A 27,873-nucleotide genomic window follows, 5' to 3' on the forward strand; every position below is an offset into this window, starting at 1 on the left:
TAACAAAGTCATTCCCTCAACATGTTTGTACTCTCTGCCCATATCACCTTGATATTAAATATGCTTTTTAATGGATTTATTTTAACATTGCACTCATCAACAAACAAATCCTCCCCAACAAAAAAAGTAACTTCAAGGGCCAAATTGCATTATATTTTTTCACGTCAATATACGGGCCGCAAGTAGGGGTGACGTGGGCTGCAAGTGGCCCCCAGGCCGCAAGTTTGAGACCCCTGATATAGAGCTACTAAGCAGAGGAAGACCACAGAGAAGAATTGTGGATACAGTGAAGGAGCACATGCAAAGGGTTGGTGTGATGGAGGAGGATTCTAAAGGGATAGGGTGCGATGGAAGCAGATAATCTACTCTGGCTTGAACTCTGTTAGACAAGGTTTCTTGTATATTCTTAAACTTTTTAGATTTTATAACAGGGTCGTATTAACTTAAATTAGTTTTTAGAGCATTTTCTGCTTGACCATCTCAGATTTCCATAAAGATTTGATAATACAACATTTGAACATGTAATAAGTGATGTGTAATTATATCTATATGTACAAGAAAAAAAATCAGGTGTCCATTTTGTGTTACTGACCAGAGCTCTTGTCTGTTCTCTGTAAATAACACAAGTGTAGAGGGAGAGTGCTTGAGCGTTCACAGGTTAGCTTGCCTTCCTTGCCATGACAAATACATTTATCTGAAAATGTTGAGGTTTGGACTGAAGGACTGAAGATAAGTAAAAAGCAGTCAATGGTCAAATAAAAACTTTATCCAAACACAAATGTGCAGTTTTGTTCAAACTCACGCTGATCAGTAACAAAAAAAAGTCGTAGGCATATTTGGCTTCCAGTTATTTCTCTAAACAGCTCTTCTTCTGGTGCAGAAGGATTATACAACACACAGCATAACTACTACTAATAATAATTTGCTGCTATTTTTTTTTTCTCAAATCATTTAATGCTAATTTAAATGTTCTCTAGCAAGTTGCACCTTGACCACAGACTTTTAGTAGCATTCAGCAAGCTTCTGGCATATTTTTGGTTGAATTCTTGACTGCTATTCTAGGGAAGAAGTGAGTTAATACAGTTCAGAATAATGCTTTGTTTGCACAGATCCAACCTCTAAATACAGTCCACGCATTTTCAATATGTTTGTGTTCTAAACTTTGTAAAGGCCATTCTAAAAGCTTAGAAAAAGCTTTTATATCTGTTTGGGGTTACTGCCTTGCTGAAACAACAAATTATGTCCAAGTTTGAACCGACAGTTTAAGGTAATGCTGGAAAATTAATCTGCCTCTGAAGTGGAGGTTATTGCATCCACTCCGTTCACTCTGTTCTACTGCAGCAAAGAAACAAGGCCCCAGAACAAGATGCTACCACAGATGCTTAACAGTTTGTTTAGAGTTGAATAGCTAACCTTTAACCACCCAAACATACCTCTTGTTGTTGTAGCAACTCAATCTTTAGCCCATCTGGCCATCCAGCATTCCTCCAGAAGCCTTTCTTTTCTTTCACTTGAATTTTGAGAGACTATATTCTTGAACAGGAGTTTCTCAGTTCTTGATGATGTAAGTCTTACTTGATAATAAGCAGAGACAGTTATATCTCATACACAGTCATTATTGGATTGTTTCTAACCATCCTAACGTATTTCTTCTGTGACAGCTTGGGAAAGTGGCTACACCTCCCAGCAAACTGTGCTGTTGTACAGTTGTTTGAACTGATTTCTGAACTGAAATCTACAGTTGCTGAGAGTTGTCCCCAAGAGATCCTTGACCTGTAAATGTCAGTGTACATCACTGATGTTCTTTGCTATGACCTCCTTGAACTATCCCACAGAACATTGTGTTGGTCCAATGAGTTGAATGAGGGACTAGTCCACTGAGTTTTTGAGTGAAGTAATACTGATAGCTTGTGATCACTACCAACTAGATAACATCCCTTGACAACTTATAAGACATTAAAGATGAACAGAAAATCTAGGTGGCAGCACACCAGTGGACTTTGAGTCTGTCAGCTCATTCCTACTTATATTTTCATTGTTAAAGCTGACCAAAATTACCAACATTTAAAGTTAAAACCCACTGCATGTGCTCATGTCATTCAAGTTTCTTTTAATTGGCTGCTGTCAAATCCTGTAACAGATCCAAGGCCCTGAATTTTCATTTCAAGTATTAAGAAAATCAAATGGAATTCAAATGAATTCCATTTGATCAAATGATCACATTTTGTCAATTAAAAAAAGATCTGAAAGAGCCACAAATGGAAATGAATGAACTACAGATTTAAGCCTTCTTTAATGAGTGTGCAGTATGTGCTGAAGAATCGCACATTGTAAATCCTCATTAGGAAAGTGTCCTCTCTCCTCTGCCTGCAATATTTCTTCTTCAGAAGCTGATTTAGTTGCTTGACCTGAACTAATTAGTGACACCTTTACTGCTGTGTAGTTGGGTCTCTTTGTATAGTCTAATACTAGGCTTTTTAAATGCCACGGTAAATCAAGTATCAGCTGAGAAACCCCACAAAGAATGGTATGGTATTTGTAAGAAGAAGAAAAAAAGCCTGCAATGCACATCATCAAGACCTATACTATAGATGAAGCTTTTTAATTGTTTTCAGCTTGGTGTTTATTGGATATCATGGGAATGAGGACAGAATGAGTTAACTGTTAACACTCAGAATGTCTGTTTTTATATATACAGTTACCTCACGAAGATATGTGCTTCAGTGTGATAGTAATCAGGCTATCTGCAGTGTTGGGAAGGTTACTTTTAAAAGGTATTCCACTACAGATTACAGAATACATGCCCCAAAATGTATTTTGTAACGTATTCCGTTACGTAACTCAATGAGAGTAACGTATTCTGAATACTTTGGATTACTTAATATATTATCATGCTTTTTACAAATACATGAATGTACTATTACTATTACTGAAGGTCTGCGGCTCCGAACCGTAGTAAAGGGACCTCTGGCTAATACGTCGGGTTTGTGTCGGGCTCGTAGCCGAAAACTAGCTTTACTTTGTTGTCTGGGTCAACTTTGCTAGCGAGAGACAGAGAGAGGCGTTGAAAGGCTGCTGCAACGGAACTTATTGTTTCGGAGGAAAACACGAACACGGTGTACAGTCGAGTCTAAATAGCTTACTTACAATTGGGCTCATGAGGCACTCTTCTTGGCTGCAGTGGTTATTATTATATTTACATGCTTCCAGCTCCCGTTTTTGCTCGATGAGAACTCGTACTTTTCCACTCTCCTTTTTCTCCCTCCTCGTGCTCACGACACATAACGGGTATCGCAGTCCATTCTCCCTGCAGCACGGACTACGCTGCCCAGGAGGCTACATTCTTTAGGGCTATGTCTCTAACACTCTGCCTATCCGGTTGTTCAGTCTGACGTCACTAGCCGTGTCTGGACCTAAACTCCACTGCAGGTCCATATATCAAACGATAACTATGGCATTACTGAGAGTTGAAAAACTGTCTAAAGTCTTTCATCTTTAATAAAATGATCGGCGTTCTGCTCTACCAGGTGTAACAATTGAGTTTAACATCCAGGCATCCATGAAAACGGAATTTATGACATTTAACGGAGTTAGAAGTTAGCAGGGAGTTAGCTCGCTAGCTTCTATCTAAATACAATATAGCATGTCCTGACTGCGGGGTTTTGGAAACAAATTAAAACGTACAGCTCTGCTATCACTTCCAGCATAAATGAAGACAGAAAACTAAACAGCAGTGACGTTTGTAGGGTTACTGAAGTTGGGCTAGCTGGTATATAATGATGTGCTACGTGACCGCTAGCGACACAGCTATGTTAGCATAATATAAACAAGCTAACTTTTTTCCCACTCGATAAAAGTTAACGTGAGTGTTCTCGGTGGTCAGAAACAAATGTAATCGCATGGCAGGATGCTGTAAAAGGACCAAACTTCAGCCAGGAGAACAACTGAGATAATCCATCCACAATACGAGGTTAGTCATTCATATACTGCTGCATGGGCTGGGCTGTAGTTACATCCTAAGGTTTTAAAAACTGAGCTTAAATAAATGATTAGCGGTAATAAAAGCCGAGGGAGGTCAACAGTGATCACTGACTGTTTTAGGAGCTTTTTGAGATCAAATAGAAGAAAGTACGTAGCATTAAACATGTTAACAACACAAAAGCCATATTAAACGCAGACTACTTTAGGCCCGGAAGTAGGATTGGTCGCGTCATCACTGAACAACCGGATTAGCTTAACAACAACAACAACAAAAAGGCGCTCTCTCACCCAGGAAACACACAGTCGCAGAGAGCGCGTCACCCTGTAACCATGGCAACCATAACGCTGCCGCCTGGAACAACAAAACATAGCTGTCAAACAAAACCCAAACAGTCCTGACCCGCGACAATATGAAACAGGAAAATACCGCCGTGTAATCCATTTATTTCAACAAAGTAACTGTATTCTAAATACCACCTTTTTAATTTCTGAATTTTAAATAGAATACAGTTACTCATATTTTGTATTTTAAATACGTATTTTTCGTCTGCATAGTTCAGGTGGCCGTAATAAGTGGCTAATAGCACCATCCAGCTTTGTTCAGAAGAGAGCAGCACTCCAAAACAGGAATGCGCACATCCAAGATGGAAGCAGCACAAGAACAGCAAATTAGAAGGCATCTAAAAAGGTCTCCATTGTATAAAATGGAATTTATTCTCTGCATGAACAAAGTCGGTAAAGCAAACATTTTGCTGACTACAGGATGCACAGCATTAGACACTGTCCCATTAAGTTGCATATTTTCACTCGTGCTGTGAGACATAAAACTAGACCAAAACAAAACACTAAGCTGAAGTTCAATTCTAAGCTCTATCATAACATAATATTTTTACAATTAACTTTTTTAATGATAACACTTTTACAAATATATTTCATGTTGTGTATTTTAGATTAGATAAATATTGACTTAAAATATATTTTTTAAAAGCTCATTGTGTAGCTTTAGTAATTGTTATCACAGCATTAAATATAGTAAAAGAGTGAAATGCTTTCTATGGCTCAGGGGGAAAACTAATGGGTCTTGCTGTTTTCCAAATGAAAAACTAAATAAACTGACAGAAAGGGGGGAATACATAGTCCTGGGTGCTCTTGGTGCAAATGATCTTTCTTCTTCTTGCTCAGTTAAATCTCACTAACTCTATTGATCGTCCTTCATCTGAAAATAAGTGGCTGAGGCGAGAGAGCCTCCACCATGTTGTGCTGCTCTCGCATCTGTGTGTGTTGCCGGTCGACTGCCTACAGCTGCAGTAATAGTATGAATGTGACAGACCACTCCTGGCCATGTTGGCTCCATTCCCCAGTGACTGGACTTTATTTTGATTACAGTCCTTTTGAGACTAAGATCAACTCGGCGAACACTCTGTCATGACTTCTCAAGGGCACTTTAATGAGGTAGGAAGAAATTAGCGACTGCATAAGTATCCATTTTTTCCTCACGATGGATGTGTGATAAGAGAGAAAGTGTCTTACAGTTGTCTGTCCCTGAAACCTTTGACTCTTTAGTGTAAGGTATTCAGTTGCTCTTAGGAAGTGAACATCACTCTAAAAGCCAATAAGCCTGACAACATGCCAACTGGATGAGGAAAGTGCTTTTGGAAGGCTGACAAAAGGGATGCCACAGTGGGCAGCTGAAGCAGCCTTTTGCGGTTCTGTCCAGTTGGGTGATGGCTGATTATTCGCATAAAAACCATGAGACATATATGTTGCTGCAATCTTTAAAAGCTGATGAGCATTATCATTGATTCAAAGTGTGTTTCAGTATGTCACTGTGGCTGTTATCCTTTTGAAAAATGCTGCCTAAACAAGTTCACAACTGGGAGAAGAAAACAGTTTTTGGAAGTAAGAAAGTGGCGCAAAAATGAGCCAAACAGAAAACTCACAAAATCCAGCCTTTCAAAAACCCACAAATTGAGTTTCATGGTAAAACTTCTCATTGAAACTGCTTCTGTGGAGTATACTATATGTTCCCACAGACAACTCTCAGCTGACCCTGAATCGAGGTGAATCCACCTGTACATTCGCTGTGGGTATGTCGCCAAAACTGAGCACGCTATTAAAGAAAGACTCAGCTGCACACCTCAGCTCTGATGCGTCATGATGCTGCTTTTCTCCCTGTCATTACTGAGAGGGAGGATTATCTGCCTTTAGCTTATAGGAAAGTTCTATTTATTTATTTACTGAGCAATTGCAGCTACAGGCTTAGAATGCAGCACTATAGACAAAAGCTCTGCTCTGAAACACTTTTGCAATACGCTGTTTCCAAGACTGTGAAAAAATGTGTGGTTTTATGGTCATTGTAAGTATTCTTTAATAGCCCTCTATTTGGATATAACAATATTAAATCTGAAGCAAAAATTACATTTTATTTTATTTTATCCAAAAATAACCTTGTTGCTATATTTTTTTTTTAGAAACCAAAAGCAAAATATGAATACATTCCTTTGTGCTATCATCTTCTATTCATAGAATAAATAAATAAATCTTGCTTGGCTCTATGTCTCAGATGTAATGGTCAGTATGTGAGTCACAAACAGATCAAAAAGCCAGGAAATGTGTTATGCTGCAGGAGTGGTTTAATAATTTCCTGTGTATGTTTTGATGTGATCTGTGTGATTCATTTAAAAAATATTTATTATTTGACTTACTAGTACTGCATATTATTTCATGTTACTCAATGATGGCATGCCATGATATACTGATAATTTCTTTTTCCAGTATTGCTTCAGTTCCTTGCTGATATGAACCTTCTGTATATCTCTGACTTGTTCAGGAGAGTGTTCTTGTTCAAAATGCACTTTGCACCTTGTATGGATGGATGATACATTAGCAAAGGTTGTAGATGGAGTTTGGGGACTGTGGGGGTTTAAGAGCAGCTTCATCCATTAGCTTAATGTGTTCTTTTCCACTCAATACCTAATATCCTTAATGCTCTAATGACTACTTTGTCATGTGCTCTTCTGTTTTCACCTTGGAAGATAAAACAGAACACATCACACTGTGTTAGAGGTGTTTCTGCTTAGTAAACAGTAGCACATGATCCCTTTGTCATGCTTCAAAGTACTCTGAAAATAAAAGACTGCAGGCTCACTAAAGATGCTAAAGCGGGCTGTGTCATTGCCTCTAAAAAGTGGATTTACATATACATATACTGACGTGTCACTGAACCTTCTGGCTTCTTCTGCATCCACAGAAGCATATGCCTCACAGCTGTCAATGCAGCTGGAAGGTCTAGAGCTCACTGCTCCAGGTTGTAAATATGCAAATGTGTTGATTAGCCTGCAAGGCAGAGAGATCTCACATATTAAGAGCAAAAAAAAATATCTTGCTGAACCCTAGAATGTCACATACACAACATTATTTTTTTACCAGACATGAATGAATAAGCTCAATAATATCATTTCAGAAATGACATGCTCCAAGCATAGCTGTGTTTACATAGGACTCGTGTCACCTGGAGACCTCCAGTAATTTGTAAATTACTTCAGCGGTCTCACCAAACACCCAGATCCTGTGATAGCCTTAGTCTAGCTACATGATTCTGAATTTCAGTGATTTCATGGTGGGTGGGTTTTATACACTTTTCTCTTGCCTTCCAGCTGTGTTGGAAATTTTAAGTAAATACATAAATTTTAGACAGCATTCAGTGTTCAAAAATTAACAAGCACATGGCGCATGGAGACCCAGTTTACAGAAAGCCCAAGCTTAAATGCAACAGAAGAATAAAATCTTAAAAGTTGAGGAGATGGATGTCATGCATGACAGTAACAGGCTCAAATTTGTCACCATATCTTCAGTCTGCTTATGGCGTGCAAATGTGCTGCAGGAAACACAGATGCAGGAGTGGTGAAAGTATGAAATAAATCCCATGCACATATCACATCTACTGAAAACACTAGTAGTCCTGAGCAAATAAGGCTTTAGATGATTGTTTCTATTTGATTTTTTATGGCTCAACGGCTTTTCTTTAGTTATATATTCCATTTTTTTTGTCCAATCACTGACTCAAAAGATTCAATTGACATTTGTTCAGTTCATTTAGAAAACCATGATGAATATGGGATATGGTATTTTAGCAACTTTGCACTAAAACTAAGTAAAGTATGCTGGCATGCAAGTAGACTATTTAGCTACACGTATTCACAGCAGCTGCATCCGTACACATAGTGTTATGTCTGAAAGTAATGACTGTCATTAGTTCAGCCTCTCATCATAACCCAATGCTCCAGGTGGGAGAGAAATGGGCCCCAAACATTTTTTAATCCCTTCAGGGGAATTCACTCTCAGAAACCTCATTAAACCACATCATCTGTTACTGCTGCCACCTTCAAAACATGTGAGGGCAGGAAGATTTTCCTTGGATAAGCATCAAAGATTGTTGTACAGCTCTAGGCAAGTGTTAGATTCAAACAACGCTCATGTTTTAATAAGGTGGAAAAACACCCCCGCCACCACCTACATAAGTATGTCTCTTGACCGTGCCGCCTGAGATTAAACTTCGGGCTGTTAATGCTCCTAAGGTCCATTTTCTTTTCCATATGTAAATCAATGAATTGTTTTATTTGGTCTGAAATCAGGGATCTCTTACACTGCTTCACTTGCTCCAGGTAATGGACAGCCATCCACAGTGTGCTTTGTGTGTCTGTGTGTGAGTCCTCGCTCTAGAAAGCCTAAAATCTCAGCAGCCGCAGAGAGAGAGAGAAAAAAAATATTCCCCTAGAGATGAAGAAGGAGCAGCTGAGACTAATTTGTCAGATTACCTGGCAGCTGGGGAAAAGTAGCACCCCAAATAACCTAAGAGTTTTGCTGTGTAATTGCTTTCATTTGCAATTCATATTTGTGTGTGTGCGTGCGTGTTATTGCAGTGTGGGATAATGCACTTCAAGATGAAAGCACCTGGGATACTTGTAATGACAAGGTGAGATTCATTTTATAGACTTCCAAGAACTCAGAGAAATTAAAGACATTTCGAGATGTGGATTTAAGAATTCAATCATACAACTACAACTGCATAGGGGCCCAATTAGCCCCGTGCAATTTGGACTCAATGCCATCCTGACACAAGCCATGCACGCCCACACAGTTCAGACGCAGAGTTGTGAGAAGGTTAAATATACTCATCATGGGACAAATGTCATGGTAATTTTGTGCTTTTAATGAGTTCTTTTTCCAGGGTAGAATGATTGTACAGTACACATCTTTAATTATTTTAAAAACACAAGAACTGGGTGTGCAACTGGGTGGTTTGAAGTTGTTGTGGATTTTCTCTAACCAACACAGGGTCAAATATATACACACATGCTCCAATACATCCTCCCATAATTGGTTAAATGTACCTTAGCTTTTTAGACCTCAACTATTTTATTTCTTTTTATTTCGACAGGCTTTTGGTATAATGCTGCCTCAATATTTTAACAGTCTTCTTGGCAGAAGTGGTAGAGATCATTTAAACTGGTTGTTTTCCTGATATGAACCAAGCTTTTAAGCCTAGTCCAGAAATGTTCGATACGTCTGTGGTTAGGGATTTGGGAAGATCATTCCAGAAGTTCAGTGTTAGCCTGCTTTATCCATTCCAAAATCAACTTTGTGTAACCCTGTAGCAGTATAACTGCAGATAATGCTGGTTTCTGTGTGCCCAGTTTCTTCTGTCATGATCAGCACATATTAAAAATGCACTGTGTTCAGAAGATTCAAACAGGTCAAGCTAAATCTAATAAAAGGTTTAACATTTCTGGCTGCGCATCAAAAAGTGTTTTATTCTTCTCTGTTCGTTCTCATACTTAACACAAAAGTATGCCCATGAATCAGTTCAGATTGTTTTGCCATGAAACCCATCAGAATGTATAAATGTATAAAATGTATAAAATGTAACAGTTAGAGGGTGCATTTTATAGGTTCCTCCTCTCATCCCTACATTATACAACACAGACACTCAGTCTTATCTGCCCACTCACTGGTCTGGTAAAACTAAAGCTACTAACAATACATCCAAGATGATTAGGGCTGTAATGTAGTCCATTCATTCGGTCAATAAGCCTAATTCACTCTGACTTAAACTGAGTAATCTAATCGAATCCCTTTCAAGCAACCGTAGATATCATCCTATGAAAGCAAAGTCTTGCAAATTTACCGGATTGTAACACTATATCAGTCACTCAAAATCCCCTATTTGACTTATTTTCATGCTATGCAAAGATTGCTGAGTGATTCAGTTAGCATGATTCAAAAATTAATGTCATTAAGTCGAGTCTGAAGTGACAAAGTACTTTTCTTTTTTTTTTTTTCTTTTTTTTCATGTAAAATAGCATATTGTGACCGAACAAAGGAAACTGGATGCAGGAAAATTGTATACTGTACAAGTGACACTTGATAGATTAAAATGGGGATATTTGTACTACTTCAGAATCTGTCATTCCCTCCTTGTTCCCATCACCTAGTTTCCACCTGAGCACAAGTCCCCAACTCATTAATCAGCTCCGTTATTTTGCATGTGCCCTATAGCCACAACTCCTTGTCTGTTGTGCTGCCTCAGCTATACTGCAGCATTCTTGTTGACTTGTTTTCCTGCAGCTTGTTTTTGTCCTTTGCTTGCCCTTTTAAGTTTCTGTCTGCTTTTGAACAACGTTCTGTTCTGGCTGACTGCCCTTTTGTTGACATCTTCCATGGTTTTTTTGGGGGTTTTTTTTTTTTTGTTTTGTTTGTTTGTTTGGGGTTTTTTGACCACATAAGCCTTCCCTTTACCTGCTGAGCCATGCCAAAGATTTTTAAAACTGAACTGTGGTGAACAGCAGACTGATAAAAATGAAAACTGTTGAAAGCACCCATTAATTTAACCCCATTTGTACTCTGATATTTCTAAATATCCATCCATCCATCCACACATTCTCTTCCACTTATCCTTATCAGGGTTGCGAGGGGGCTAGAGCCTATCCCAGCTAACATAGGACAAGAAGCACGGTACACCCTGGACAGGTCACCAGCCTGATGCAGAGCTGACACAGAGAGAAAGACAACCATTCACACTCACATTCACACCTATGGGCAATTTAGATTCACTAAATATTTCTAAATACTTTGCAGAAAAAGCATTGTCTTTTTTCAAAATTGTTACTGCCTTATTTACTCCCTTGGTATGCTGATATTTTATCTCCATTAACAAGCAGCCAGTTTTCTAGCAGTAAATCTAGGAATCTCAAAGCATTTCTATAAGCCCTGAAGGAAACAGGCTAGCAACACAGTAGCACTTTCTATAGAGAAGTAAGGAATATCCTGAGAGTTTTCTGAATCATTTGTGTCAAACTCTGATAAGGAGGGCTGTTCAACCCGAAAGCATGGTTGTTCAAAGGAAATTGAATCTATTTGACTACTTTGGAATATGTGGTCCTTGAAATATTACATTTGTCATGAGCAAATCAAGCTTGAAATTAAATTTGGTCAGCTCCAATACCACAAAGAGTGGGCAATAGGAGAGGCGAGTATGCTACATATGGTCTGGATTAATCCTAATCCCCAGTTTTATAAAACAATTCACTTTTAAAACTTGTAGGAGTTAAGTTTGTTTTTTATACTCAAGATCCCTCCCTTTAGATGTACTTGATGTAGTGAGCTCAGTATGTGCAGTGAGGCTGTGTGGAGCTTGCTGGGTCTTGGGTACAATACTGTTACCTTTTGTCCTCAAGGGGATCCACAGATAATCACTAGGTCACTGTAATGGCAGCGTCTGATCTATCTGGTCTTTCTTCTTCTTCACAGCAACATTGGCAGAGTGCATAGACAAGAGACAAGCTTCTGTCTCCCACAACAACATGAATCTTTACCAGCTTTTAAAAGCAGCACTGAAATCCTCTTTCATATTTACACCTAAAAAAGGTTGGATGAGATTGCTGTCTTATCGCAGCCAATACCTCTCTTTCTCACTTCAGACGCCCACAAGCGTGGACGGAGACATAACCACTCGGCCAATCTTAAATCCTTTGTATAGAAAGTGTATTTGTATTTTATCCAAGATGATATCATCCCCCTGAGACAATCAGTTTATAGAGAGATTCAATGCTGTGCACAATCCATAACAATGGGGAGCACACTGCTATCATTACTACAAAAATACACAAGTGCACTGTAATTAAAAAAAAAAAAGGTGGAGAAAAAAACAAAGCAAAATGATTGACTAAAGGGTTAGGAACTTGTCAGATATGTACACAGAATTAACTCTCACATTAGCTCTCTCAGTGGCAGCTTCTGTCACTTGCAGTTTTCCCTTGATGCTCAAACGCCAGGAAGAACCTCCAACTGTTTATTTTCAGTCAAAGGCCCTGTGTGCCTTTGGTGTCAAGCAGGCAATCAAAAGCATGGGTATTATAGTCTGTCTGCCCATCTGTGTGAACCATCTGTAACATCAAATTCACCCTGCATTAGCATTCTAACTCCTGCTGTGGTTTGGCTCTGAATTACAGGGTGCTTTCTCTCATATAAAGTAATAGCATAGCATTAGTAAAAAAAAATAAATAAATAAAAGAAATTAAAACGGGGTATTAATTGAGTTTTGGCCACTTGGAAGCAGTAGAAAAATCTGTGGCACAACACTGATATGGACTGAAGTGTCTCAAATGGCCACTTGAGGCCCGAAATATGAGGTAATGCTCTTAGAGGCCCCACCCAAGTGGAAATGCAAAATGTTGAAATAAACATATTTGCAGTTAATTTAACAGAAAAACCTCAATTTGTGAAAACAGACAGATGGTGAACTTTGATAAAAATTCACTCCTTTTAAATTTTATGACTTCATTATAATAGATAATGAAGTCTGTGGTTACCTAAGTAGCTAACTCATGAATTCAGTGTCATCTTATCGTGGCAAAACAAACAAACAAACCGACAGAAAATTAAACGGGAGATTGTTTTTTTTAAGGTCATTCTTCGTTTTTACCTTGCAAATGGCACCCATTCACTCTGCTTTAACCTCTGTTTTGGGTCTCCACAGACCCCTGAGAGAACTATAAAGACCTTAAATTTTACCTTCTTTATCCTGAACTTAGCTTGGCTAACCCTGGGCATGTGTGTTTTTTCGTTCTTAGGATGATTTTTTTTTTTTTTTTTTTTTTTTGTTTAAAAGCTTTTTGAACAACTGCACAGTGTGGGATGTCAGGCTACAAAAATAAATGTGACCTAAGGCAGGTCTGGATAATGTCTCTTCAAAGTGAGGCATACAGTGTAAACAGCATATTTACTCCCACAAAGTTGTTTTTCGTAGCCTACAAAGCCAAACTATCCCAACATGCTTTTTTAGGCATTTGATTACACTGTTAGCAGATTTTACAGGATATAATACTCTCTGTTTCCAAAAAGTCTGTTTGAAGCATTCAAAAACCAGTTTTCCCTAGTTCATAAATGTACCATTTAGTAAAGAAATTGAGAAAAATACTGCAGATCTGAAGCCAACAGAAGTGCAGTCATGTTTCAAACGTATCCTAACTTACAATTCATCTGAGTATCCCTTTGTTGTGTGAAGAGTTGATGTAAGTCATCTGATTGACCAAGCCCTGGCTCACTGCTATATATTGCTTCAGGTGTAAAACTCACTCATTCTGAATGTCAGGTTCCAATTTAGTTTATGTCAAGGTTATTAACTCTCAACTGGAATATGTCCAGAGTTCGTTCATTCTGTGTGGGTGCTGCCTGCACTAAGTATGACATCCTGTACATGTAGCATATGTTGAAAAAGACTTATCAGAAAGGAGTCAGCAGGCAGGAGTCTATCTGAAAACACCAGCACACAGATGCAGAAAGGGATTCCTTAACATTGATTAAAAACCATGAAAATTCTGCTGTGGTTTATAACACTGGACAATTTTATGAGTCCTAAAAATTATACTATCAGAAATATAGAGACTGTGCAGTTAGGTAAATTTATGAGAGCTCAATTTTATGACTGCAGGCATTGTTTTTCTCACCATAGCTGAGCTCTGCACAGAGGATAACCATCCACAGGCTCGACTTGAGTTTTAGTTCTAGCTGTCTATGTGTCAGCGTTAGTTAAATGTTCTTCTGATTCTTCAGAGACTCGAACAGTGCGGCCTGACAGGAGGTGACCAGTGACCTTCCCGTACACACGACGATCCTACTTCACAAGAACAGCCTCTCTAACTTTGGAAGGACATGACAGCCTCTTGCTGTGCTTTGGTTGGATCAGTTTCACAAATGACACATATCACATCATTACTGGGGCGGCTGCGGTTGGGGCGGCAGAGCAGGTCGTCTAGTAATCGGGAAGGTAGGTGGTTTGACCAAAGTATGCTGAACAAGATGCCGAACTCCATTTGCTCCCGATGCTTTCATTGGAGCGTGAAGGTGTGAATGTTTGATAGAGAAAAAAAGTGCTGGTATGATTGTGGGTGTGAATGGGTGAATGTGACTTGTAGCATAAAGCATTTTGAGTGCTCAAGCAAAGTAGAAAATTGCTGTGTGAGAACCAGTCGCTTTACCATCATAGTTTTCAAAAAATAACTGAATCTCCTTTCCTTTTCTGGAAGATGCATGGGCGCTCTTTCCTGTGTTTGAGTTTGTTTTTCTAGTGCTGATGCACATTCACCGTGCTGTCTTTGACTCTGCTAATCTGTCTCTGTTCAGGCGTCCCTTCTCCTTCGTCACGGCATCAATCAAGCAAACAGCAGAGTCCTCAGTTGTGGGTTGTAACTGGTGGTTCACTGACAGTTCAGGAAGCTTATTTCCTCCCAGAGGTGACATACACTGTAATGTTCTCTCCCATCTCCCATTTCCTTCTGTTGATGAGTTTCCATCTAAGCCTGCAGCAGCAGAAACAAAGACAGCTTCACTCCACATATCTTCATCTAAACCTGGGTTACTACGGCTGATGATGCTGAATCCTCAAGTCAAGCATTTAAACCTTAATTTGATAAAAACATCATTCAACACATAAAATCCATGCTCTATAAATATCTTTTTATTTTTTTCACCTGCTAATTTTCTTGGCATTTTTCAAAAGCCAAGTATGTTTCCTCAAAATGTTCCTCTACAGATCTAACAAGTGAACCCTAAGTGGCATAATGGCCATAAATGGTCCTCCATTACATTCAGCAACTTCAGAAACTCTGCACCCTTTTCATCCTCATTAAAGCAGCTTCTGAAAGGGATGATGAATATCATCAAAACAATTTTATGTCTGGTCCCCCGCGGAAAAGATGAAGCCCTTCCTTGTGAACTCAAAGCACAAACATCAGAGGCCAGCTAGAAGATTTTCTTTTCATCCTCATAATGCAACTTGGTCAGACTTTAATATTTGATGCCAACTGAAATGTGACTATTGTTGTCCAAAGAACACATAAAGCAGTAACGATGCTTAGAATAAAAGCTTGGGCTTTTGAGCTTCAACATCTACAGCAGTGCCATGATGGATTTTACAATAAAGTGTTTTTCACGTTGTTTTATGTTTATGACCAGCTATTGATATGTTGTCCATTTTTAGAGGGCGGCTCATTGTTTCTACACAAAATAACAAACAGTAAATCGTGAACAGAGGGCTTATGTTGGACAGTGCATTTTTCAGGCAATCAGTCAGCATCAAAAAAATGATGAGAAAAATGACTCCAAATGTTACACTTATTTCCCGCAACAAGATGAAGAGGATGAGAAGAAGGCCATATTATTAGCACCACTGTTAACACAGTTTTATGAGTATTTAAACTCACTAATAATTAAATACTCCTGCATTTCCTTGGTAACATGGTACACAGTATTGCAATTCCAAATTTTGCTTTATTTGGCCAAAAGAGGTTGATATTCAGTCTTCTACTCAGAATCCCTATTTGGGGTTTTACTTGCAGATGGCACGCTATTATGTTGGTTGTATTTGTGGCTTGAGCCATCCAGTATCCAGAGTTAAGTCTCAAATTACTTGTCTTAGAATTGGCTGGTTAACGCTACACCAAACCTCCACTCAAGTGGACTCATAGATGAATTACCCTGCTGATGAATTGAATCTATGCAGACAACATGTTACCCTTTACCCTATTTCTGTGGACTACTTGTTTGTTCCTACACAGCATATTTTCCTTCCACCATTCATCCATCGCCTTCTGCTTATCAAGTTAAGGGTTCCTGGAGCATGCTGGAGCCTATTCCAGCTACCATAGGGCCATGAGACAGGGTATTCCCCAGACAAGTCGCCAGCCTCCTCCTTTCAAAGAAAAAATCAAACTACCACAGAAAACTCCTATTTTCTGTGAGCGCAGCTGTTCTACTTGGCTGTGTTGGAGATAATGGTATTGTTTCTAGTTGGATTTTATCTGCCTTTTCTGTTGAACACATGATGTTATTGACATTTCTAGCTATGTCGTAACTAGCCTATTTGAACTTGTTATTTTCTCAGTAATGGCAGATGTGTTCACCACAAGGAGGGGGTCCAATCCAACACACAGTCAGCACAGCCATTACATTGTGCCCTCACACAAGAAGTATATATATTTGGGGTCATACTTATAAACTCAAATACAACGGTGCCTTCCCATGGGCCATAGTTAATAAATCGTTAGTTCATTGATAATTTGAAAAGTAAATATAACGTTTTTCAGGTGAAGTAAGTGAGCTTTTCATGGCAACATAGCACAAAATAAGAATGATATGTCTTTAGTAGAAAAGCTGTAGATTCACAACAATGACTTGGAAATAATCTTAGAGAGGGGTTTTGATTTTTTTTTTTTTTTTACTTTGAGAAGGTGCTTTTTAATTAGCTGTACACATAATCTGCTCCTGAGGGTCTTTTTGGTGATAGTAATTCTTTGGTCACTCATGCAGTTCAATTTTAACTGGCTGAATTTCCTTTGAGGTACACTTTGTGTTAAACTGTCTAGTGGAAAACGAATACAAAAGGAAAACCCAATGTTGTGAAACATCATCATGAAATATATATAAACGCACACATTTTCATTGATTTAAGGTTGCACTTAAACGTGTGTGTGTGTGTGTGTGTGTATAATTTCATGAAAGAGGATTTAGGAAAAAATGGACAAGGGAGAATTTCAACAAGTCAAGAGTTATGGGCACTAGAATATGCAGAAAGCCCCAGTTAATAATGAATGAAGCACCTTAACTGATGGGCATTGAAATATGGCAGCAACTTTCTCCTCCATCAAGTCCTTGGTTCAATAAACCAGTCATAAAATCCTACTTATATGGACCGCATAAATAGTTTCCAATTCTACTATAAATAATCTCAAAGATGAAACATAGATTAAGCATCACAAATCACAACAGGGAATAAACAGACAAATCTGGATGCTTCTAATAATTTTAAGTTCAAATTATATTCAGACTAAGATGTCAAGTAGAAAAATTTTATTAGAATTTTTACAGAATGTAAAATCATTTTAATTAACCAGTTATTTATATATTAAAGTTTAAAAACAGATACAGATGTGCCCCATCATACAACCAAACCATTACTTGGGCTCATCCCTCCCATACAGCAGCAGCATGAGGGATTCAGTAGTATTGTCATGCAGCTTGACATTCCTTAAATACCATTAGTTGGCTGACTACAGCTGCAGTACAGTAACGGATCCTACACTGGATACTGACTCCGACATGTACAGAAAAAGAAGAGAAAAAACACATTTGTTGTCCCAGGAGGTCTTGGTTTGAATGACATCATACACACAAAAAAAGGCATTGATTAAAGCCAGGCACCTATTTGTGGGTAAAAGTGTGTGAGGTCTAATTAAAAACAACACTGATTTGAGATTAGGAAAAAAAACAAAACAAAAAAAACCACTTCTAATTATGCATTACAGTAAAGAATCAAAACCTTACAAAAAATAAAGACTTTGACTAATTAAGAACCCAGAACTGTGTACAAATTGGCAGTAACCAGAAACACTGGTTAATTCATGGCATTGAATAAAACAATACATACATATAAACATGAGAACAGTTATTTTACATTAGCAACCTGCTGTAATGCACTTAAAGAAAATGAGAGAACCTGCTTCCAGAGTGATCACAAAGTAGCTCCAAACACTGATGGGCAGTTTTGCTTTTGTGGTCTCACTGTATGTGAAAAGCCACGTATTAAAGCCCACAAAGAAAGGAGACAAGCTGAACCGTCACCCACCCATGAATGCAGAAAAAAAGGGAGTAAATTTAAATGTCACTTTACCAAGTAGAAAATTCTTCATTTCACAGGTGTTTTCCCATCATAGTAGACTGTCAATTCAGCTGCTACATTGCATATAAATGTATTGCAGCTGCAATTATTTTTTAAAGGGGGAACAAAAAGAAATGCATATTAAAAGGGCCAGATGTATTGGCCAGGCAATTAGAGTGTGTAAACTCTATGGATATGGTGTTGTTTTTCAAACACTTATGAACCACTTGCAAGACTGATTTCAACTGTTCTTGAAGGTTTTATACGTTAGGAAGGTTTACAAGAAACATTCGAAAACACCTAACAGATGTTATCTCTCTATCCAAATGCAAATTTAAAGGGGCCTCAAAGTTCCGATGCATCCCAAAAGTATATCCCAAAATGTTGATTCTGTTCATCTGGACTTAGCGTCTTCAGTGGGACAAACGTTTTGCCAATCATCCAAGTGACTTCTTTAGTCTCAGCTGACTGTAGGATTCCCCAACCCTAAACAGTACATTTGCACAATGACTGAAACCAGCCCACTGAAAAGGGAAAGACCATCTCTGAATTGAGGAGGAGGCCTAAGGGTACATCTTTCACCATCTTACAATGCTGTGATTGGAGCCATTTCCCAACTCTCTGTGAATGGTACTCAGTGATCAGTGGTTGTTGATCAATGGTCATGACAATTTGCATATTAATGATCAAATAACTAACCTCAGAGTTCATTGTTCATTCGGCGGGCTGGTTTCAATCATTGTGCAAATGTACTGTTTATGAGGTTGGGAAACCTGCAGTCAGCTGACACCGAAAAGGTCACTTGGTTGAGTGATGAAACATTTCTCCCACTAAAAACGCTACACCCAGATGAACAGAATCAACAGGGGGGGTCTCAAAGTCCTTTATCAGTTCTTCATCTCATTCCTGGGGTTGTTCAATCAAACTGCTATATAAAAAGGTCCCAACGCTCCACATTTAGTCAATCTGAGATTCGATATATGAAAGTTCCTCAGGGTCAGTAATGTACAACATAGCCCTCAAGAATCACAGTATGACATGCCACATGACATGTTAGTGGGGTTTCCTTATCACTATTGGCAACATTTTTTCAAAAAAAAAAGAAAAAGAAAAAACAAATCCTGTTTAGTGACCACCATGTCCATTTCCTCTGGGGCACAGTGAGCTGTGGTGGGTGCCGGTAGGCAGCAGCTGCAGCAGCAGTGCCTTTGCTACCTGGACACATCTGGGATGAGTCTTTTAAACCACTGGCCCACAGCCACATCTACTCTCAGCACTAATGTGACCCCAATCAGCAGGAACACGCTGCTCACCAGGAACCCTGAGGCCTCAAACATTAACCTGAAAGAACAAAACAGAAGAGACACAAAGGTTTAAACAAGTCCAAATTAAGCTCCAGCAACTCCTTCGGACATTAAATAGATCATAAGATAAAAAGAACCAAGACTATTACTTTTTTCCCCAAGATCTACCAAGTTTATTTAAATTACCTATATCCTTTTAATATTTTCAAGCCACCAACTTATTATAAAAAACAAAAAAAAAACCAAAAAAACAAACAGGACACCACATTCAAAACCCAGATGTAAATGTGTGGATATCACAGTAGAAAAATGGACCGGCATTCAACACTGTGTGTTCACTGAAAGTTCAGAATCAGCGGTGATCCTGTATCCATATCCTCAAAAAGCCTTTACTGTCAGTGAGTTTGTATGAGCTGGAAAATCCATTCAGGCACTTACTTCGGTGCGAAAACCTTCCACACCATTAGGTGTCTCCTGAGTATAGCAGCTGCACAGACTGAGGCAAAGACCTGTGAAGTGAGCAGACAGACTGAGTGGTGTGATGTGATACTGCTACTCATAAGTGTAACAGAACTAAATAAAAAATAAAATTAAATAAATAAAAAAAAGACAAGAAAGAAATGCAACAGAAATCTGCTACTGAGGAAAGACTTTCCCAGCTCACATATGCCTTAAATGGATGTGAGAAAAAAAATAATTCTAGGTCTGTGGACATACCTGTGCTCCGTGAATAAGGAGGTAGCGTGTTGAGAGTTGCAGAAGAGCAGAGCTGAACAGCTGAGGGTTTTCTCTCAGCCTCATCTCCATCACAGCATCCTCTCCGTCGTCCCCACAGGCTCGTCCTCTGCTCCCACGCACCTCGCAAACCAGGGGCCAGAACAGTAGCAATGGACAACTCACTGAAGACAAAGAGAAATAACAACAACAACAACAAATCATCGTTTCACAAGCTCACAATTCATTTTAAGCACTGAAGAGACGGTTTCAAAGCTGCTTTATTTAACTTAACTGCTTTTTAGAATTTTTTTTATCATTCTCTTGAATCACATAACTTTTAAGTTTTTGTTTATCATTTAAAACTGAAATGTGTAACAAACTACAAATATGACTAAATAAAAAGGACTGAAAGTGTCATACGGGTTCACTGATATTTTATATATTTTCGATTATACTGTTAAGGTTTAAACAGGTAAAATGATGATTCTTTTCCTGCTTTTCACAAATTAATGAAATTAATCCCATTAGTTTTACAGAATAACCTTCTTTGCCTAATGGATGATGACTTCTTTCCTTTTCTTTGAACAATAACATTTTTTTTTGCTTCTCTGGTTCCTACCTGCAAAAAGAATGTGTGAAGCAAAAGTATTAAGGGTAACCAGTGAGGCAGGGAGTATGGTCCCTGTGTGTCCTTCAGGAAATCCCACAAAGGCAGCACCCCACTGGATAGAGGGGAAGGTGGGTAAATGACCTGTAGCGTGGAAGAACTGCGTGGCAGCCAGGGACCAGAGCACTACTGGGGTCCAAGGCACATTAAACCCACCTGAGGGGGGAGAATGAGAAGTCAGTGAGCTGATTAAGACCTGGAACCTGATAGGCTTAAAAATAAATTAATTAAAAGATGCGATGCAAACATCTTACCAGAATACTTTCCATGCAGGCCACTAAGCGTAGTAGACGAGGCGTGAATGTGCAACAGAGCTCCCGTTTCTAGTAGCAGCAGGAGGAAAGACAGAGCCATGCCCTCTGGGTGCAACAGCAGCAGACCAATTCCCAGCAACCCACTAAACAACAGCAAAGGAGCAGAATAGACTGTTCCAAGTCCGTAGGCCTCCACAGCAGGCCTGTTGTCCACTTCGTTGGCCCCGCTCAGGTCGCCATCATCTAGGGAACGACGCATGCGCTGATAGATCTGTGGGATAAGGTGATGCAGCTCAGCTTGGGGGCTGATGCCAATGCTTGCTCGATAACGGGGTGTGGGTAGAGTCAAACTTTTGGCTGAAGCCTGAGTCCTAGTCTTCACAAACACAGTGAGGGGGTCTAGCCAGATCAGGAAAAGCCCCAGTCCCAGCAGACAGAAGGCGACCCTGGGGAGGGCCAGCTGTGCCAAGTGAATCAGCTCAGCCAGATTCCTGAAGCTGTCCTCCGGAGTGGCGCTAACAGCCCAGTGGAGCCCCAGGCACACAGACAGCAGCGGTAGGATCCAGCGAGCTGTAAACACCGTCCCGCCTGACGAGTTCAGATTACCATAGTGGCAGAGAAAGCATCTTAGCAGATATGTCCACAAGCCAAGGGAAATGACAGCGAGGACATAATGGAGGTTCTTCAGCTGGTTGTCCTGCAACCGGGAAAGAGGGGAAAGAAATGAAGACGGCTGGCAGGAGCCCTGCTCTTCCCGACAGCCGTGGAACGAGAGGGAGAGGTAGAGGCTGCCAACAAGTATTCCTAAGCAGGCTAGAAGGGTGCTGCTTTCCTTCCTCACAGCTGATGGAGACAAAGCTGGGGCAGGCAGCAGCCCAGCAGACTTCAACGGGTCATGGCTTGGGGGCAGAAGTAGGCCATCCCAGTTGAGATGGATGGGAATGCATAGGGCCAGGGATAACACCAAAAATGTCACAACCCGTCCTTCTGCAATCACATAGCTGTCTGAGAGCAGAGAGGCACAACGAAGGAGTGGAAACAAGAGAGAGGGGACAAGGAGGTGATGCAGGGTCAGCCAGCTAACACGCTTTGGAGCTTTGGTTCCGTTTTTTGACACTGTAGAGGTGCTCAGTTGGCGTGAACGCCAAAGGAAAAGGAGTTCAGAGCTGAAAGCAGCAGCTGCAAGGCACCACATCACCTCAATGTAGCCCCGTATGAGCAGCTGAGCAGCAGCCACACTAACCCCCACTGTCAGTGACACAACAACTGGGGCCTTCAGTAATGGACCGTTCTCCCTGATCAGGACTAGAGACAGTTCAGACAAGATGAAACACATCAGACAAGCAAATGCCAGGATGGCTAAGCCTGCCGCCATCTTCAGTGGGTTAAATCGGGCCCAGGTGGCTCGGCAGGTGTCTCTGACAGAGGTGAGGTAAGCCTGCAGAGAAGAGGCTAGCTGCGGGGAGGGTGAACGACCCTCTCTAACAGTGCTGAGAAACTCAGAAGACAAGAGGGCAAATTCACTCTTCAGCCGAGAGAGGCTCTCTGGTGGGATGTCTTTGGCCATGCCAGAGTAAGTCTCCAGGAAACGGTTGACCTTCAGAAACAGAGATAAAATTTAACACACAAACTATAAAAACAACAACTCCTGAAAAGGCTCCAGGATATGTGAATATATAAAAACATTTTTCTGTGTACAGATGCTCGAAAAGTGTTCTAGACGGTTCTTTGATGAGCAGATACCTGTTTTGTGTTGATCCACAGTGCCTCCAGCTGGCTGAGACCTCCAACTGCACCTTCTGTCTGCTCGTGTGGTGGAAATAAAGGCAAGAGAACCTGCCCAACATTACTGTATGGAATAGGAACTCCTAGTAGCAGAGCCAGGGTGGGCACCAGGTCAGTCTGTGGCACCACATCTGGTTCATTCTGGGAAATAAACAGGGGGGGGGGGGATGTGTCACATTACATTATTCTGTGTTCTCATGATCTAAATTGTGCTTTGACCCTTATCTGTGATATTTTGAAGTAAATATTTTTAGCACATAGCAAAATAACTTGTAGCTGTTCCAAGGCTGGGTTGTCAGTTAAACTCAGTGAGTGATATTTTATCTTGTAGCCTTTCTTAATCAGGGTTGTGCTTGATAACAGCAATATTTCCTAGCAGTGGCAAAATGCCTTGGGGGAAGAAAAAAAAAGTGTCTAAGTTCTGCCTTTTTAAAAAAAAAAAAAAAGAAAAAAGAATAGCAGTGTAATTTCTCTCTTGCATCTAATCACTTTCCACGGCACATGATATCGCTCTCCAGTTAGGCTGCAATTATGGAAATCGGTGCTTGAGCTCTCTTTTCTAGTGTGAGATCCACTTTTATCTATGAAAAAAAGGCGGAGACCACCTGCCAGCATCAATTTAATGGATTCTGGGAACTGCACAGCCAAGCGTGAACAGAAATGGGCATGCATCAGTGGTTTAATGCTTTATGTTTTTATTACAGCAGTGATTCTGAGAGATCGACATGTCGCAAATGTGCCTTTGCAGACAGGAGAAAGACAAACACACAAGTAACTGAAAGCAGTTGTGTTAGTTATAGATTTGACTTGACTTTGTTCTTCCTTTTTAACTCATTTGTGGACTGAACTGATGACGTTGGTCTGAAAAGCAACAAGAGTGAAATGTTCTTACCACTAAGCATGTGACTGCCCATTACTGGGATACAATATGATGAGTGTGCTCTCATAACTTCTTGTTCTGTGCTCAACTCTCACTCTGAATTAAACTGACTTTTACAGCAGTTTTCAGCGGCTCTTTTAGATAGTTAAATTACTGATATAAGCACTGGTCACTATAATATGTATATCAGTGGGAATGATCTAGTGCCTCAAGTGGACGCGAGAGAGGAGCAGACGTTGTACAGATCGGTGCAGTGTCCACAGCAATGCAGATGCTGTACCAGTCTGTTGTCATAAACAGGGGGCTGAACCCTGAATTTACTCATGGATCCTACCATCATCTATGGGAACAAGCCCTGGGTAGTGACCACAAAAATTACATCAAGACTATAAGAGGCAGAAATGAGCTTCCTCAAAAGGGTGTCTTGGAGATAAGGTTGAAGACCTCTGTCATTTAGGATGGGCTCAGCATAAAGCTTCTACTCCCTGACACCAGAAGGAGCTAAGTGAGACTGTTCAGGCATCTAACTAGGATGCCTCCTGGTAGCTTCCTTGGTTAGGAACTCCTACTGGGAGGAGACCCCCAGGACACGATGAAGATTGTGCGTGTCTGAGCTGGCTCTGGAACACCTCTGTGTCTCACCAGGAGAGCTAGAGAATGAGGCCTAGTCATCTCTGCTTGGATTGCTGCTCTTGCTACCCAGAAAAGCAGCACAAAATGAATTAATGGATCTTGTATACACTTGGGCCAAAACTGTCATTTAGCAATTTCTTTGTTAACGTACAATAGTGATTTGTTTTGATTATGACAGTATGTCTTCAGTGTTAATTTCTTATATTTTATACAAAGTCAAGTGATGTAGAATTGGTTGTGTTTTAAATAAGAATTAATCCTACTGTCATGCTGTGGCTGTTTCAAAAGGTGCATTCTACCCACCTGTGATGGGGGTCCATGAAACATGGGAGAAGGACTGTAGAGGAAGATGGCAGCATCAGTCTCTTTCTGACTTTCTCCACCATGATCTCCAGTATCTGTCATTCCGTGATCTCCCATCACCACCAAGAGTGTGTCATTCTGCAGACGATCAATCACAGACCTAGAGGAAAAGCAGAGTTTTCACAGGTCGTGCCAGGTGCTTTCTAATGCTCAACTGCTTGATCTGGGCCAACAATAACAATAATAGCGCTGGTATCATGACATATCTACAGCACTACAAGTGCACTGTGGCAACAGCTGATGATCCAGCTGCATCTGGATAATGGTGTGAAACAAGCATGTAGCAGCTGTACTACAGCCTGACCTGATGACTCCATCCATCTGCGTGAGTTTGTCAGCCATGGCTGGGTGATCCGGGCCAAACCTGTGACCACAGTGATCGACTCCAAGGAAATGAGCGACTAGGACATCCCAGTCATCACCCACCACTATTAAAACCAACAGCAAGAGACAAACGAAAGGAGATGAAACACAAATACATCAACCGCATAAACAAGTTTCCCACCTGTGGGACTAATAAAGATCATCTTAAGTGTTGGTGCAAAATTATTTTGATTTTGCACAGTTTCCTGGCAACAGAGGCTATTTGTTAAATGTATGTTTTAATTGCACAACAAATGCATATTAAATAACTACATACTAGTGTTGTAGAGGTGCTGGAGAATCCCGTTATCCACAGTGTGCAGATCCTTGACATTAAAAGAAGGGAAGGGCAGAGAGCGGTAAAACTTCTTAGGAAAAAGACTCTCCCAAGTGTCGTCACCCATAAACACCACTCGTTTGCCTATTGAGAGACAGAAAGATTTATATGAGCAAAATCAGATGGCACAGTTGGTTTTCTGGTTTTTAAAGTCCTAGATTTGTGGTATTGTCAGGCACAAAAGAGCATGTCTACAAATGAGCAGAGAATCATTGATGCTTATATTATTTTACTTTACCCACAGAAACAAAATCAAACACTATTAGTCTGGACTTCTTTAAGTTACTTGAAGACGTTTCACCTCTCATCAAAAGGACAAAAGGACCTGTCCCTCTGTGGGGGGATACTCCCACTAGGTTTATATCTGGGACTCTCCACCATTTGACCTTAGAACTGAAGAAGCTTCTCGGATGAGAGGTGAAACGTCTTCAAGTAACTTAAAGAAGTCCAGACGCTTTTCTTTGCAAGCTCCTTTGACTACGATGACCTGGATGACTGAGAACCTTCACAGACAAACACTATTAGGGTCAAAATTATTAGCCTCCTGATGCTAATAGTTGATTATTTATCCTTTTTGCCAGATAACAGCCTGTGGTCTTCTGTTGTAGTTTTCAGCAAAGCTCACAAGTCTTCTGAGCAATCCTAACTGATTCTTCTTTGACAAATCTGTCGAGCTCCTCCAGATTTTATGGTCTCCTGGCATTGACCTTGGGCTTCAATACACTCCACAGATTTTTAATGAGATTCAAGTCAGAGTCTTTGTGCAGGTCAGTGATTTTTTATTTACTTCTTCTAGAGCAGGTTGTTCATCAGGAACGATGCATCTTTTGAGATGCTGTCGTGTTGGAAGACAAAGAGATTACCTAGACCCAGTTTTGCTGGCTTCCTAATTTGGTTGAGTCAGTCATGGGTGTCTTGGCAGTTGTTTTGGGGTCTTTAGACACATCACTCACTAGTTTTTTTCCCCCAGAGTCTTTAAATCATTCACTTCCTACCTCTGCAAGGCTTGTTCTGTAATCTGCGACTCTCTTCACATTTCACTTAAGTTTTTGACACCAAATAGTCTAAACAATTTTTTTGTTGTTTTTGGCACGATGCTTTCTCAAGTGACGGCCCAGTTGTCATATTGTGTGTAATGTAATATTTAACCCTTAGTTTTACCTTGATTTTACAAGCTTTGACCATTACAAAGTTAAAGCCCATCATTGCACAGCAGTGGTTTGTGCTATGGCTCAATTAAGAAGTCTGTTTTCTGGGAGGCTATAGTTTATAAATGCTTTGCTGAAAATCCCTACATCCCATAACGTTGTCCTCATCTGTATGTTTCCCATAAAGCTCTTTACATGAATGTATTATATTTTTATAATTTACAGACACTTGTAATAACTCACCTGCTTGTCCAAACTGGTGAATAAGATTGTCCTCCAAGATGGCACTGGATGCAAAGTTGTTACCTACATCTACAAACGTCGGCAAAGATCCAGTCGTGAACCCCTTGATCCTCTGCATGGTGGTCGTAGGTGGGTCAGCACGAAAGGGGTACAGGCGGCTTTGTAAAGGCCTGGATGACACGGTCTCTTCCAGCACAGGTAACTTATTCTCATAAGGTCGTGGTGCCGTCTTGTCGGGGTCATACCGGGCGAAGTCGATCTTCAGGGCGTCGATAATGAGAAGGACAACCTTGCGGAAGCGCGGCTGAGCTCGACAGAAGTCCACCGGCTCCTCTCCGGGCTCGAGCACGTCTCCGCAGGTGCTGGTTCTGTTAACCTCCAACCTAACCAGCAAAAATCCACCCACGAACAGGTAGATGCCCACGAAGAACACCGCACACATCCAGAGGAGCAGGGACAGCACAGGCAGCCCCTTCATCCTACATGCACAGGTAAGAGCAGGTCAGGTGAAAGACAGGAACATTTGGTTTACATAGAGGTAACAAACACACAAAAATGAGAGGAACAGCTGCCTGTGAGCTACACCTGTTATAGAAGAAAATAATTCCGGTAACGTGTAAGGTGACTGAAATTTTAAGCTCCAACTAAAACCTCTTTTGCAGTTAAGCCGCACAGGTGGCTAACATGAATGACGGTTAAGTTAACGCTGTTAGCAGAAGCTAGCTCGCTTTGCCTTTTGTCACTGACCTTGTGTGGCAGCTAGTTTTCGTCCTCTCCCGGCCGGACGTTGGGGGTGACTGTGTGTATTAACAACACAGGAGCACAGGTGCCTCAGGTAAACAGAGAGCGGAGCAACACGCTCACCTTCATTGGGACTCCGGTACAATGAGATTAGATGACTGGTGGATGATAGGAACCTTAGCGTGGAAAGAGCACGGCGGGCGCTTTTCTGTGTAACACCATGAATACGTTTGCTTTGCCCC

The 27,873-nt window shown here is 40.4% G+C and overlaps 1 protein-coding gene and 1 long non-coding RNA gene across 2 annotated transcripts; one reads left to right on the plus strand and one right to left on the minus strand.

The window, feature by feature from the left end:
• Window positions 1–8,850: 8,850 nt before the first annotated feature.
• Window positions 8,851–15,543, plus strand: LOC146570597 (uncharacterized). Its single transcript, XR_014893208.1, has 3 exons — window positions 8,851–8,956; window positions 14,095–14,308; window positions 14,665–15,543. It is a non-coding gene; the product is annotated as an uncharacterized LOC146570597 (long non-coding RNA).
• A 1,830-nt stretch (window positions 15,544–17,373) lies between these two features.
• On the minus strand, window positions 17,374–27,859 carry pigo (phosphatidylinositol glycan anchor biosynthesis, class O). The gene is made up of 11 exons (XM_085279145.1): window positions 27,638–27,859; window positions 26,891–27,369; window positions 25,440–25,583; window positions 25,104–25,227; window positions 24,740–24,899; window positions 22,882–23,064; window positions 21,139–22,735; window positions 20,837–21,040; window positions 20,218–20,399; window positions 19,939–20,009; window positions 17,374–19,537 (listed from the first exon to the last, which is right to left on the minus strand). Exons 2-11 carry the CDS (start codon window positions 27,366–27,368, stop codon window positions 19,408–19,410), a joined length of 3,273 nt encoding a protein of 1,090 aa, XP_085135271.1. The 5' UTR covers window position 27,369; window positions 27,638–27,859; the 3' UTR covers window positions 17,374–19,407.
• Between the last annotated feature and the right edge of the window lie 14 nt (window positions 27,860–27,873).

The sequence above is a fragment of the Mchenga conophoros genome, linkage group LG7 (genome assembly GCF_057382185.1).
Source record: "Mchenga conophoros isolate Kocher_MC1m ecotype Shallow Benthic linkage group LG7, M_conophoros_male_GT1.1, whole genome shotgun sequence".
NCBI lineage: Eukaryota > Metazoa > Chordata > Actinopteri > Cichliformes > Cichlidae > Mchenga > Mchenga conophoros.